At 44.8% G+C, this 15,941-nt stretch overlaps 2 protein-coding genes across 3 annotated transcripts in view; one reads left to right on the forward strand and one right to left on the reverse strand.

Moving 5' to 3' along the window:
* Window positions 1-15,941, forward strand: part of QPCTL (glutaminyl-peptide cyclotransferase like) — a 62,878-nt gene that overhangs the window by 21,557 nt on the left and 25,380 nt on the right. The window lies entirely within an intron of this gene.
* The window catches only part of LOC137528675 (peptidoglycan-recognition protein SC2-like), a 54,232-nt gene continuing 45,294 nt past the window's right edge, over window positions 7,004-15,941 (reverse strand). For both annotated transcript variants that reach the window (XM_068250131.1, XM_068250132.1), the window contains exons 3-5: window positions 15,269-15,470; window positions 9,973-10,091; window positions 7,004-7,291 (exon numbers count right to left, since the gene is read on the reverse strand). In XM_068250131.1, coding sequence (XP_068106232.1) covers window positions 7,113-7,291; window positions 9,973-10,091; window positions 15,269-15,470 — 500 coding nt within the window. In that variant the 3' untranslated portion in view covers window positions 7,004-7,112. The remainder of the gene's footprint in view (window positions 7,292-9,972; window positions 10,092-15,268; window positions 15,471-15,941) is intronic.

A 15,941-nucleotide genomic window follows, 5' to 3' on the forward strand; every position in this document is an offset into this window, starting at 1 on the left:
AAATGTGTAGGTCTCAAAACGCTCTCAGCATCTTTATTGGGTTTTCTTAAAGAGAAACCGTAACCAAGAATTGAGCTTCATCTCAATCATTAGCTGATACCCCTATTTACATGAGAAATCTATTCCTTTTCACAAACTGATCATCAGGGGGCTCTGTATGGCTGATGTTGGGGTGAAACCCCTCCCACTGTGTGATGTCAGGACCATGGTGCTGACATCACACTGTGAGAGCCTTGTTGCATTGCGGGAAATAACAGCTGTTTCCAACTGCCAAGCAAGCAGCATCTCCTTCCACTGACATCACCTGCCAGCAGTAAAAATGTCACCATGTAATAAATGTCAGAATGTAAATCGGGGAGAGGAAAGATTTTACAATGGGCAAACACCGACTAAATCATTTATACATAATTATTGTAAAAATGAAGCACTTTTCTTCATTGCATTATCACTGGAGTTCTTCTTTAACTCATACCACACTTTAGCCTTCCTCAGACAGGAGCTGCACAAATATGTGACCGCTCTCGTGTCTCTGGTGGGAGGATTTTGCTTTTTATATAGATTACATAGTGTGGTTGAAATAAAACCCTTACAAGGCCTGGGCCAGTTAACCTTTAAAGTGACACTAAAGCAAAAAAAAACCCTCATGATATAATGAATTGGTTGTGTAATACGGATAGTTAATTGAACAAAGAAAATGGTGTCACATTTTTATTTTCAGGTATATAGCTTTTTTTTAAATAACATTGCTTCATTCTCTAATAATTGCAGTCTCCACAATACACTCAGCATTGTAAATGATTTCACAGAGCAAAGCTAGTGACCCTTTGGACTTTACTCTGCAGAAAAACCTAAACAAAGAAGAAACCATGAGAGACAGTTGAGATAAGTGCTTCAAAAGACAGTGCTGTCCACCAACTTTATGAAGTCTCAGAGCTCACAGAAGCTCCTTTTGCATAGATAACAAGTTTCTTAGCTCACCCTGTACTGGAAACAATATGAGAAGCATATCTGTGCTAATCATGTCTTATTTCTTAGCTGTACTACAAATACAAATTATTATATCATAAGTTTATTTTCACTTTAAGTGGAAAAAATTCCTTCCCGACTCCAGGTGGCAGTCAGATAAAATCCCTGGATCAACTTTTCTGGGAATTACCTAGTTAGTAATTATAGCTGTGGATGTCCTTCAATGCAAGGAAAGCCTCCCAACCTCATTTAAATGCAGATATAGAATGTCATAACTACTTCCTGTGGTAAAGGTGATATTCCACATTTTAACAACTCTTACTGTAAAGAACCCCTTCATAAAAAGATGGCAAAACCTTTTGTTCCTCCATACGCAGATCATGTCCCCCGTCTTTTGCACTAGCCTAGGGTCAAAAAGCTCACCTGCCAAGATTTCGTATTGCCCTCCGATGTATACATATGTTTATACATGTTAATCAGGACAACCCGTAGCACATTGGACAAACAGTAATTTGGGCAGCACCAGTTACAAAGGATAATAGTAGCTCAGAAAAATTCTGATAAACCAATAAACTTGTGTGTGCAGAAGGGGATTCTAAATAAATGTTACATAGTTACATAGTTATTTTGGCTGAAAAAAGACATACGTCCATCGAGTTCAACCAGTACAAAGTACAACTCCAGCCCGTCCCCCACATACCCCTGTTGATCCAGAGGAAGGCGAAAAAAACCCCACCAGGCATGGTCCAATTAGCCCCAAATGGGAAAAATTCCTTCCCGACTCCAGATGGCAATCAGATAAAATCCCTGGATCAACATCATTAGGCATAACCTAGTAATTGTAGCCATGGATGTCTTTCAACGCAAGGAAAGCATCTAAGCCCCCTTTAAATGCAGGTATAGAGTTTGCCATAACGACTTCCTGTGGCAATGCATTCCACATCTTAACCACTCTTACTGTAAAGAACCCTTTCCTAAATAAATGGCTAAAACGTTTTTCCTCCATGCGCAGCTCATGTCCTCTAGTCCTTTGAGAAGGCCTAGGGACAAAAAGCTCATCCGCCAAGCTATTATATTGCCCTCTAATGTATTTATACATGTTAATTAGATCTCCTCTAAGGCGTCTTTTCTCTAGACTAAATAAACCCAGTTTATCTAACCTTTCTTGGTAAGCGAGACCTTCCATCCCACGTATCAATTTTGTAGCTCGTCTCTGCACCTGCTCTAAAACTGCAATATCTTTTTTGTAATGTGGTGCCCAGAACTGAATTCCATATTCCAGATGTGGCCTTACTAGAGAGTTAAACAGGGGCAATATTATGCTAGCATCTCGAGTTTTTATTTCCCTTTTAATGCATCCCAAAATTTTGTTCGCTTTAGCTGCAGCGGCTTGGCATTGAGTACGATTATTTAACTTGTTGTCGATGAGTACTCCTAAGTCCTTCTCCAAGTTTGATGTTCCCAACTGTATCCCATTTATTTTGTATGGTGCTAGACCATTGGTACGACCAAAATGCATGACTTTACATTTGTCAACATTGAATTTCATCTGCCATGTATGTGCCCATATAGCCATCCTATCCAGATCCTGTTGCAATATGACACTATCTTCCTGAGAGTTGATGATTCTGCACAATTTTGTATCATCTGCAAAAATAGCAACATTGCTCACTACTGCATCTACTAGGTCATTAATAAATAAATTGAAGAGCACTGGACCCAGTACAGACCCCTGTGGGACCCCACTGCTAACAGTCTCCCATTTTGAGTACGATCCATTGACCACAACTCTTTGTTTTCTGTCCATTAGCCAGTTCCCTATCCATGCACACAAACTCTTCCCCAGTCCTTGCATCCTCAACTTTTGCACCAGACTTCTGTGGGGAACAGTGTCGAAGGCCTTTGCAAAGTCCAAGTATATCACATCTACAGCATTCCCAATATCCATATTAGCATTTACTACCTCATAAAAGCTGAGCATGTTAGTCAAACAGGACCTGTCTTTAGTAAACCCATGTTGATGCTGAGAAATAAGATTATTTTCTACTATGAAGTCATGTATAGTATCTCTTAGTAACCCCTCAAATAGTTTGCATACAACTGATGTTAAGCTTACAGGTCTATAATTTCCTGGATCAGATTTTTTGCCCTTCTTAAATAATGGGAAAACGTGGGCTGTACGCCAATCCATTGGGACTCTGCTAGTTGCAAGAGAGTCACAAAAGATAAGATAAAGGGGCTTAGCTATAACTGAACTTAATTCTCTTAGGACCCGAGGATGCATGCCATCCGGGCCAGGTGCCTTGTCTATTTTTAATTTATTTAGTCTTGCCTTTACTTCTTCCTGCGTTAAGTATTTAATATTACAGTTAGAAGATTGAGACTCTTCTGCCTCTGTAATTTGCAACAGTGCTGTTTCCTTTGTGAAGACTGAAGCAAAGAAAGCATTTAATAACTCTGCCTTACCTTGGTCGTCCACCATCGAGTTCCCACCCTCATCCTTTAGGATTCCTATACAGTCAACCTTTCTTTTTTTAGAGTTGATGTACTTGTAAAACTTTTTTGGGTTAGATTTGATATCCCTAGCGATTTGATTTTCAGCTTCGATCTTTGCCAGCCTAATTTCTTTTTTACAATTTTTATTGCACTCCTTATAATTGCTTAGTGCAGCCTCAGTCCCCTCCTGTTTTAGGACCTTATAGGCATTCTTTTTCCTCTTCATTTTATCCCTAACCTTTCTATTCATCCATAGAGGCCTTTTTTTATTCCTAGACATTTTGTTTCCATATGGGATATACATACTACAATATTGATTGAGAATACGTTTAAATGTATAGGGATTCATCTTGGTTATTGCCAGGACAACCCGTAGCCACAAGATCTAGCACTCCCGCCCCCTCCCCAAGCACATGACTTTAGGGTCGTTCTCCCCCCTCCCCTCCCTCAAGCACATAGCTGTACGATTGTTCTTCCACTCCCCCGCCCCAGCACATGGCTTCTATAATCACAAAGTCCCCTTCCCCGTCACAACCAGTCAAGGAGTCCCCCTCCCCGATCCACCACCAGCACCAAAATCTAGCATTCCATATGTGCCCACCTTGCAAAGCAAAGTCTCTTCAGCCCACTTTCTGTGCACAGCAAAGCCTCTGGCCCCCATTCAGTCGACTCTCCTCACAAGATGGAGAACGACTGTTATCCGCTGAAGACTGGGGGAGGCGTGGCCACACGGCTCGCATCACAGAGCCTGGAGGGGAAGGAGATTACTCACCATTTGCTCCTCTTCCCTTCAGCCGCACCTAGCTGACATCCGCGGCTACACAAAAAGTTTGACAGCTGTAACCACGTGGCAGCAAAATTTGACAGGACGTGGCCAAACTCAGAGGGCGGTTGTGATCTGCTGGTAGATCGCGATCAACCTATTGGGCACCCTGGGTCTAACCTTTCTTGGTAAGCAAGACCTTCCATTACCAACATCCCCCCCCCCCCAAAAAAAAATTAATTTAGTTGCCCGTCTTTGTACTCGTTCTAGTATGTTATGCGTGCTTGTACCTGTGCAGTAGTAGCTTTATCAGTGAGCCTGTTCAGCTACGTGGGGCGGGTCAACGGGCTTGGGGAATCCCAGCATTAGAATAGCCAGGAGAAGAGAAGCTCCTCCTCTATTTAGGTAAGTACCCATTTGGGGCACCTTTTTTCACTAGAGGTACACTTTAAGTTTTATGGCACTCTCTCTCTCTAGGGCCGTCCCTTTGGGAAAGTATAGTATAGGAAATTGTAAATCCAAGTCTCTGCTTCCTGAGGAAGATGACTCCACACAATGCTCTGCTGCAGGCATTCGGAGAAATACAGTACTCTGCGCCATCCTGGGACGGGACTCCTCCTTCCATTATTTTTATCAAACTCGTGGTGACATCATTGATGTGTGTGCTCACTATGGACATGTGGTCATGTGATGTCTGCATCTCTGTGACGCTGCCCTCTCAGGAATCACTCATACTGTAGACTTGGTGATCACATGATTGCTGCATCTGTTCGTGCTCAGTCTTTTAGGGTCAGGGTGGTGCCTCCTACAGTAGCCTCATATGATTGCTGCATCTGTCTGTGCATTGTACTTTCAGTTCAGGGCACAGAGTCGTATCTTAGATGTGGTGTGATGTGACAGGTGTAGTTGATCTTCGCTACGTCCCCTAGGCTCAGGGTGGAGCATCATATTATAGATGTGATGGATGCATCTATCTAAGCGCTGTCTTCATAGGTCAGGACACGTTCTCCTACTGTAAAATGAGGTGGGTAATGATGGCTACATCTATCTATGCATTTTCCAGTGAGGTCAGGGTAGAGACTCATACTGTAGATGCTGTAGTCATGTGAAGGCTGAATGTATCTGCACAGTCTACCTAGGTTAAGCCACAGACTTCGTATTGTGTAGGCGTGGTAGTCATGTGACAGGACACAGACTTGTATTGTGTAGGCATGGTAGTCATGTGACAGGACTTGTATTGTGTAGGCATGGTAGTCATGTGACAGGACACACTCGTATTGTGTAGGCATGGTAGTCATGTGACAGGACACAGACTCGTATTGTGTAGGCATGGCAGTCATGTGACAGGACACAGACTCGTACTGTTTAGACATGGTAGTCATGTGACAGGACATATGACTGCTGTGATAATGGTTAAGGTTGAAGAACCAGTTATTGGGTAGGATTGGAGTCAGTGTGATAGAACATTTGGCCTGGGTGGGAATGCAATCAGGATTGAGGTACATTGATTTGGAGGGATTGCAGTTAGAATGGAGAAACATTGGCTGGGCAGGATGGTGCGCAAGGTGAAGGCATCTTGGCTGGAGAGGTTAGCAGTTGGGGGAAGACCATTGGCCAAATAATATGGCATTCTGGGTGGGGGAACTTTGAATAGGGTGGTGGTCATTATGGAGGAACATTGGTTGGATGAGGAAGCTAGTCAGTGATGGGAAGAATTGGCTGGGCTGTATTGCACTTAGAAAGGAAGAACATTGGTTGGCAGGGATGGGGAGGAGGATGCTGGTCAGAGTGCTGCATGGACTATGTTATTAGATGTATTGAGCTGAACTACCTCATTATTTCAGAGAGATGGTCAGCACAGATGATTGTGTTCAGGTTTGAGAAAGATTTGGATGGACTTGATTGTGGTGAAGCAGCAGGAACATTGGCAGGACAGATTCTTATGTTACCTGAGTCGGTATATTTATAATGAAGGCATGAAGGAAAATGTGATAGCTAGTAACTTAGTTCTGACCTGCTGGAGAAAGCTGAAGATTGGACCCTATAGGTACTGTAATTAGACATTAATATAAAACCTGTCTCAGTGAACAGGAGCTCTCTTGGGTTTGACCATACTATGCCCAATGCTTCCTAATAAATAACAAATCTATCCTAAAGTACAGTTTTCTGATAAATCATTTAAAACATGACGGTCACTGCAATTGATATTGCATGCCTCTCTTTCATGGCTTATCTTTCTAGGCCCGAGCTCCACCAAGATACTCCAGAGCCAGTAGGAGGTGCCTTAAAACCCTTAAGTACACTTGTCATTAGGGGGCAGTTTGAGACAGTAACAGGACTTTTGCTTTCAGGTTGTATATTTTCTGCTAGTAGAGAGAGATCAAAGCATTCCAAGAATTTACAGCAAAACCAATTCTGCTGACTGAGGTCAAAAGCAGAGCACTGATCTCAAACGAGATAATTATTGAAGCAGCTAATTAGTTAACAGTCATTTTTGCAGTTTTTTTTTTCAGTGCACACTGGGCAGCAGAGGGTATAGATACACATTAGTTAACCAGCTGCTAAGTATATTAATGAGGCTACTGGGTGATAAATCAGACAGTATGAATCTTTTTTTTTTTTCTTTGAATGGCTCCATTTCACCCAAACTAATTCCATTTCTAATGTATTAAAAAAAAAAATATTCCAATTGACACTACTGAGGACCAACTGAGCTACTATCAGCCGCCACAGTGATACCTAGAAAATGACAACATAAGAATGAGACCTGGAGAGATTCTCAGAGGTTTATTTCAAGCAGATGCTGGAGGTGGAATAAGTCCTGTAGAGTGTTGGGCCATCAGGCTGGCCTATCTGCTCCAGTGCTGGTCATCCGGGGCCTGTACGCTTAGACCTGGAATCTGGGCCAGGTTCTGACGGTGTTGTAGAAGGTGTTTCCGGGACAGTCGGTGGCGGTGACGTTGCGGTGTCCCTTCAGGATGTAAGCGGACTTGATGTAACCCCTGGAGACTCCACAGCTGATGAGAGTCTGGACAGCAGTGATGGCGGCAGCGCTGGGATTCTTGCCTGTGAAGGAGGGACAATCATCACACTATCCATAAAGGTTCTCACATGTACTACAAGCAACTGCTACACCCATTACATGTGGTGCACATGTGACCCAATAACACCCAGACTTTACATGACTGTATGTGCTAAACCCACAATCTACATTGCTGGGTGTAGACATTTGTACAGCCAGCCATTCGAGTATGACGAGCAGTTATTTTACTAGTAACAGAATAACTAGGCGTTGCCTCTGATGGCTGCAGACTCAGGAGTCCCTTCAGCTTGTTTCACTAGCCTGGGGCATCTTTCAGCCGGACAGCACCCCCCACCCCACCGCAGTCTTTGAGGTCCCTCAGTGTCCACTAGGTCTCCATTGTGCCACCGTCATCCCAACTAAAGCCTGCAACTGGCTAAAATGTGCGCTATAGCACATGCGCTCTCCCGGCCGCGAACCTCCTTGATCACGGTTCCATGGCCGGGATGACTCCGTGCTTGCGTAAGTTTTTATGAACGGAATATGCGAAAAATGGTCACGAAAGCACCATAGTGTGTAATTCAGCCAGTTGTGGACTTCAGTTTGGGTGGCAATGGAACAAAGGAAGGAACCTGGAGGACACAGGGGGCCCTCCAAGGCTACGGGAGGCTAGAAGAAGCCCTAGGTAAGTATGTGTCCCGTAACACCCCCCACCCCGGTCAAACGACCAGATATCTTTCTTAGCGTGCACCGACCTGTGATTTAAATCTACGCCCTGGCAGGGATAAGAATAAGTAAACAGCATAGATTTCAATCAGCATTGCCCAGCACGTGTTACGTTCCTTTTGGATAAAATTTACATCAGGGGTTTCAGAGGGCAACAAAACTAACAAGCAGGAAGTGGGACTTCAGAGACAAAGTGAAGGTATGTAACATCATGCTTCTGCAGAGAGCATACAGATACCTTTTGTGTAGAAAAAGCATTTAAAGGACACCCGAGGCAAAAATAAACGATTGTATCTATCTTTCTCCTAAAAATGACTTTTTAAGATATTCCATGGTTTTATTTTATGATTAAATCTACTTTTTAAGTTTAACTGATTTATTGTTTTTGCTCAATGACACATTCATTGAAGTATGCCAGAGCTAAAATCTATGAACTAGTGATCTTTTTTTTTTTTTTTTATCTCTGCTGGAAAGTGTTTTATAGTTGTAATTTCTTATCAGTGAGGGTCACACTGTAGTCACTTCCTGTCTGAGTCAGGACTGAGTCAGCCACTTACATACCTGATATTTAACTCTTTTAGGCAGAGAAATAGAAAAAGGAGCACAGCATAGTTATTTGTGTGCTAGGCACTGTACATAGATCAGAAAGCACGTTCAACTGCTACACTCCACATGAGAGAGACCTGGACCCAGGCAGCCCAGACCAAAAGCTCAGGAGAGATGAAGGGAGGTCCGCTTCAATGTCTCCAAAAATGTATTATCCCACAACAGCCAATCAGAACACACTGCTGACATGTTTCGGGCCCTGTTCGGTCCTTAAAAGGGAACTGAAGAGAGAGGTATATGGAGGCTGCCATGTTTATTTCCTTTTGAGCAATACCAGTTGCCTGGTAGCCCTGCTGATTCTCTGCCTCTAATACTATTAGCCATAGCCCCTGAACAGATCAGGTGTTTCAGACTTTAAAGTCAGATCTGACAAGACTAGCTGCATGCTTGTTTCTGGTGTTATTCAGATACTACTGCAGAGAAATAGACCAGCAGGGCTGCCAGGCAACTGGTATTGATTAAAAGGAAATAAATATGGCAGCCTCCGTATACCTCTTACTTCAGTTCCCCTTTAATCATAGCACATTTACAGCACATGCATAGGAGCTTTAAAAAGGCAGGCAAGCAAAGGGGGTCCACTTTGACCCACCCAATATGGGAGATGGACACTCCCACTCTGATTGTCAGCTCTTTGTTAAAATACAAAGCCATTTACAATAAAACTTGCATACTAAACAGAACATATTCTTGTATGAAAAATACAGATTTAGAGTCTGGAGCAAGAAAAAAACATAAAGAAATATACACATATATTGTATATGTATACATACAATATCTCCTCATGTTTTTATATATAAGTTGGACCTATAGAAGTTGAAAAGTAACATTACATAGCCCGATATATAAAGAAATAGAGGGGAGGGGCGAAGAAGGAAATAACGATCCTGTAATAAGAGCCAGGTCCCATCTCGCATTCATTCCTCCTGGGGCTCTGGTCCCCAAGCGACTGTTCATACCCATGTCTATCTCATCATGTCACATGTCACCTCGGGTATCCTTAAGGCCTCACACTTGCAAAATGCTACCGCTTTTACTAGTGTTTTGCTCAGGCGATTTTTGGCGTTGAATGCAGAAAACAATCGCCATTCACATTTGGCGATTTTTTTTTTTTTTGCATTTAGCGCTTCTATAGCACTAAACGCAGTCACCGAAAAATGGTGCAGGCTACAAGTTTGCGTTTGGTTATTTTGCCAGCGATTAACGCAAATTGCCCAAATGGGCCCATATGGTATTATTGCACTAGCACTTTAAAAAGCGTTTGAGCGTTTTGCCAAAATCGCCGGCAAACCGCTCGAGTGTGAATGAAATGAAAGCAGGAACTTTCATATCATCCAATGGTAAAATTAGTAATATGATTGGGTGCCTTGTGGGAGGAACCTCTGGCCATACTTACTGGTGAAAGATCCGAAGACGCTGATGCCAATGGAGTTAGAATTGTAATTAGGGGCGTGAGCGCCAACGGATGTCCAGCCACGGCCTTCATAGGCATTGCCGTCCTCTCCAACCAGGAAGCTATGGAGACAACCAAACCAACATTATATCACATGCAATATAAAGGGGAACTCCGACTCCATTTCAAACCAGGGGCAGATTCATGTCCAGTGATAATAGGGATATATGCTGATATAAACCCACCACTTCAGTCAGTAATCTTTCTTAAAGGACCACTACTGTGAAAAATGTTAAAATTTAGAATACATTTTCCAATGTAGCTTTCACGTTCAAGTACTAGAAAACGGACAGGCTTTAGACTAGTGGATAAGCCATCTCCTCATGGGATATTCTCAGGGCTTACTTTATTTTCAAAAGCAATAGCAGTTGTTGAAGGGGAACTGAAGAGAGAGGTATATGAAGGCTGCCATGTTTATTTCCTTTTAAGCAATACCAGTTGCCTGGCAGCCCTGCTGATCCTCTGCCTCTAATACTATTAGTCATAGCCCCTGAACAAGCATGCAGCAGATCAGGTGTTTCAGACTTTAAAGTCAGAATTGACAAGACTAGCTGCATGTTTGTTTCTGGTGTTATTCAGATACTACTGCAGAGAGATAGACCAGCAGGGCTGCCAGGCAACTGGTATTAATTAAAAGGAAATAAATATGGCAGCCTCTGTATACCTCTTACTTCAGTTCCCCTTTAAGTCAAACTGCCAGAATAGTATACCAACAGTAGCGTGGCGGCCTGCCTCTTTGTATAGATCCTTTTCAGGATGTGCTTTTGTAGAGAATAAATTAAATGCCGAGAATCCCCCATGAAGAGATGGACTAATCAGAAGCCTGTCTATTCCATCAGATTTGTATTAACTACTGTAGGTGACAGTAACATAGTAGAAAAGTAATCTACTATGCATTTTTCCCAGGAAGAAACAAACTTTTTATTTGTGTTTGTTTACGTGTATTTTTAATTTTAAAAATTTTCATAATAATGGTTCCTTAAGCCTCGTACAGACTTGAGACTGTTTCCTGGCAGGGCTGTGGTGCCAATCCCTTGGACCATGATTTGTGAATGAGGCTGTACAGACATTGCTAGCCTGCAGGCTAGTGCGTTCTGTCACTATAGAGGGCAGCGGACGTCTGGCGCACCACAGAGGGTGTGGAGCACGGGAGAAAACTATTTTATGAGAGAGCATTTGGGCAAGAAGATGCAGCATGTCTGATCTGTAGCCGACGTATTGGGGCCGCCCTACACACTAGATGTTCAGCAGAGGCGGTCTTCGTCAGTCAAGTCTTGTCTGTACAAACCTTTTATATTACAGCCCATCTGTGTACAAAATTGTGAGATACAAATGTGGGAAAGAGGCATCCTGGTGTAGATAAAACTATTAAAAACAGGTAAAACTAAGAAAACTAGGTGGCTTACCTCAGTAACGAGATCTTTGTGTAAACTAAGAAATTTTATTAGCACAGGCAAGCGTTTCAGGGGTCTGAGCCCGCTTCATCAGGCCAATAACAGTGCCAAATACAAAAAGCAGTCTGGCATAGGGAACCTCCCTGTGCTAATAAAATGTCCTTGTTTACACAAAGATCTCGTTACTGAGGTAAGCCACCTCATTTTCTTAGTTTTACCTGTTTTTAATAGTTTGAGGCTACTTCCACAGCGGGACGTTGCGTTTTGATGTGACGTTAAAGTCGCAACGCAAACTAACAAAGCAATGTCCCAAAACACTCAACGCAACTTAATGCCCGTTATCGTCGCATGCAGTAGAGAGCATACAGGCAATGAAAAGTATGCTTCCAAGTCATTACTGAGCATGTGCAAACAGTCCAACACAGCTAATAACGTGTATAATGCACAGCATGCAGCACTTTCTAATAACGCTACACATTACACACAAACGCAGAGTGTGCACTGCGAATGTCGCACAGACTTAGTATTGCTGTGCTTTAACCTGCCTGGCGTTCTATTAAGATCGCCAGGCAGGCTGCGGGAGGGTTTTTTTTTAATAAAAAAAAAACTATTTCATGCAGCCAACTGAAAGTTGGCTGCATGAAAGCCCACTAGAGGGCGCTCCGGAGGCGTTCTTCCGATCGCCTCCGGCGCCCAGAATAAACAAGGAAGGCCGCAATGAGCGGCCTTCCTTGTTTTGCTTACATCGTCGCCATAGCGACGAGCGGAGTGACGTCATCGACGTCAGCCGACGTCCTGACGTCAGCCGCCTCCGATCCAGCCCTTAGCGCTGGCCGGAACTTTTTGTTCCGGCTACGCTGGGCTCAGGCGGCTGGGGGGACCCTCTTTCGCCGCTGCTCGCGGCGGATCGCCGCAGAGCGGCGGCGATCAGGCAGCACACGCGGCTGGCAAAGTGCCGGCTGCGTGTGCTGCTTTTTATTTGAGCCAAATCGGCCCAGCAGGGCCTGAGCGGCAGGCTCCGGCGGTACTGGACGAGCTGAGCTCGTCCAGACCGCCCAGCAGGTTAATGCGCGTTGAGACATTTTCTAACATGCAACTTTAACGTTGCACTGTGAAAGTGGCCTTATCTACACCAGGGCGCCTCTTTCCCATATTTGTGCTTCCATACCCCCCAAACAGTGATTGTTGGAGGGGTCTAGACAGAGCACAAGTGGTCGTGACCACAGTGGACACTTGTCAGCTTTCACCAAGGAGAGCGACCGCAACCAGGTCCATTAAGGCCACCCCCAGTGGAGTCCGGTTCATTGTCTCCACCTGCTTCCTGTGGTCGGTTGCCCCCTGCAACCCGCCTTTGTGAGTAGAACATTCTTTATACAGCTGTTTTTGTTCACAAAATGTTTGGCACTATCGGGCTCCCGTTTTTGTCTCCTGTACTTTTTTAGGCTTCCAAGACACTCCCATCTCTTCAAAAATCGTGAGATCTTCTACACAGCAGCTCTCAGAATAGAGGGGAGGAGTCCAACCCCTATCTGTAAATCTGCAGACTGTTCACCGATTGGAATCATTCCATCTTGTAGTAGTTAGAATGAACAGATCATAATAGTCCTGCTAATAAGATACTCATTTTGCAATCGTAATCACACACATGCATGTTGATTGTGTCGTCATTACTAGGGATGGTCAGAAACGGCCAATTCCCGATTCCGATAGATTTCCGCACTCCACGGAGATCAGAATTTCCAGCAAGTCTGAGTTGCCAATTACTGCAATAGAATAGTTTTTTGGGGTGTTTTTTTTTTTTTTTGCGATTTTTCTTAATAGTTTGTTAACCCTCCTGGCGGTCTATTAGAAACCGCCAGGGGGCAGAGCAGTAGCTTTTTTAAAAAAAATGTTTTGGTTAAACCATGTAGCGAGCCTAGGGCTCGCTACATGATAGCCGCTGTGCAGCGGGATCCCCCCGCCCGCTTCGATCGCCTCCGGCGGTCTTTGATCAGGAAATCCCGTTCAAAGAACGGGATTTCCTGAAGGGCTTCCTCTGTCGCCATGGCAATGGGGCGGGATGATGTCACCGACGTCGTGACGTCAAATGGAGTCCCGATCCACCCCTCAGCGCTGCCTGGCACTGATTGGCCAGGCAGCGCACCGGGTCTGGGGGGGGGGGGGGGCGCGGCGATCGGCGGCTAATCAGCGGGTAGCGGCAGCGATTGGAATGCACATGCAGCTAGCAAAGTGTTAGCTGCGTGTTGCAAAAAAAAAAAATTGTGCGAATCGGCCCAGCAGGGCCTGAGAAATCCTCCTGCGCGGCAGCTGAGCTCAGGCTTACCGCCAGGAAGGAATTCAATAAAAAAATTGTTTTCTGCTGAAATCAGCTATATTTTGCATAGTATGATATATTTAGCGGAAGCATGCTATATTACTGGATCCCTGATTGGCCCAATACTTCAGTCTAGGCAACGCAATGTTCCGGGAAGCTCAGTCATTACCCTGCCGAAACGGGATGGTCAATAAGATGTAAGTAATTTTGAGTTGATGCGGGATTATGCAAATTTTGTGTGCAGATTTATGCAATTTGAAAATGGACCAGTTGAATTCTACCTCAGCAGGATTTGATTGGTTCATTTTCAAGCTGCATCAATTTGCATACAAAATGTGCATAATACTGTATCAGCTCAAAATTATTTGCACCTCACTGACCATCCTTAATACCTAAGTCAAATTGAAGGAAGAGGGTCTAGACTCCCCTAGAAATCGGCTGCTAAGCTAAGTACTCACCACCCGATGGGTCCAGCGACGTCCCCTTGATGACAAGCGGTCGGCGATTCCTCTTCCTGCTCTTGATGTCACACGACGGGCTCAAACGGGAAGTCAAGCGATCGCTGTACTTTGCCCAGAGCCGTCTGGGATCTTATTAAAGAACAGATCCGCCATGACTGTTGTTATTGGTGTAACGTTCGAGTGATCGAGCGCCTGTACCCACGTCGTGAGATCGCGGAAATGACCGCTCCTTGCACACAAAAAAAAATCACCATTTGTCAGAAAAATCCTCAGGAAAATCCCGTGGTGGGTACGGGAGGTGTTCATCACTGCTTTCTGCTCCAATGTTGCCCACCCTTGCTTCCACACAAATCCCCTAAGTCCCATAACCATTCATCTGCGATAATACGTAATACAACAGCTAACCATTGTACCAGACATTTAGGGCTCTATTCATAAAACCTTACCGCAAGTTTTCCGCTCAAAACAGCGGATTTTCACGTCGATTTAGCAAAGTGGGCATTCATAAAAGCTGTTCCCGCATGAAAATCTACAATCCCCCAGCAGAGCGAGAAATTTCCGCCTTCTCCAGTGTTTTTCTAGATTTATCTAGAGAAAAGTAACAAAATGGCCATTCATAAAGATTAGAGGAAGCGGTATGTGGATGGGAAATACCGCTTCCTCTGATTTTGCGGATTACATACAAGTGAATGGGACAGACCTCCCAGAGAGAGCAGTGCACGGAGGGACTCTGCCGGCAGAAGTGTTTCCGCATGCCTTCCGACAGCTTACCGCCAGCTTTCAGCGGGAGATCTCCGCTCTTGCATCGCAGCTTTCAAGATTTCTTTGAATGACCACCCAGAAGTGTAAAATACCGCTGCGGTATTTTCCCTCCAGGAGTTTTCTCGCAACAACTTTTTTATGAATAGAGCCCATAATATTCAATTACCATTCCCTGCAACTCAGTGTAAAATCCCTGCATTCCCCAACCACAGTACAAAACTCTCACAATTACCCACCAAACCCCACCCCATTGTACATTCTGTCCTGTTAACTATACAGTCACCCATCGCATCTGCTCCTTATCTTACCTGTAGCCAACGTCACACCAGCCATTGCTGTTCATGTGGTAGTTCTGCACACTCTTGGCCTGGGTGATGCAGGCGGACTGGCTGGTGCAGGCGGTTCCCTCGGTGTGATGGACGACAACATATGTGACAGGAGTGGCCATGGCGGTGCGGCAGGTGGCGGCTCGTCCTCCCCACGCAGACTTGGTGAGGATGGTGGGGCAGCCTGCAGAGACAACATCAAGACCCTCATCATTGTCCCTGTTACTTACCCCTTATGTCCTGCCAGCAACCACATTTTCCCTTCCTCCAGGTATAACTGGCACACTAACCCCTCCCCATTCCTCCAGGTATAACTGGCACACAAACCCCTCCCCATTCCTCCAGGTATAACTGGCACTCAGCCCTCCCCCTTTATCCAGGTATATCTGGCACCCATTCCCTTCCTCCACGTATAACCGCCACACTGCCTGTCCCCTTCCTCCAGGTATAGCCAGCACCCAGACCATCCCTTTCCTCCAGGTATAACAGTCACCCAACCCGTCTCCTTCCTAGGTATAACTGGCACCCAGCCTGTCCCCTTCCTCCAGGTAACCAGCACCCAGCCTGTCCCCTTCCTCCAGGTAACCAGCACCCAGCCCGTCCCCTTCCTCCAGGTATAACTGGCACCCAGCCTGTTTCCTTCCTCCAGGTATAA

The sequence above is a fragment of the Hyperolius riggenbachi genome, chromosome 8 (genome assembly GCF_040937935.1).
Source record: "Hyperolius riggenbachi isolate aHypRig1 chromosome 8, aHypRig1.pri, whole genome shotgun sequence".
In the NCBI taxonomy this organism is placed as follows: Eukaryota; Metazoa; Chordata; class Amphibia; order Anura; family Hyperoliidae; genus Hyperolius; species Hyperolius riggenbachi.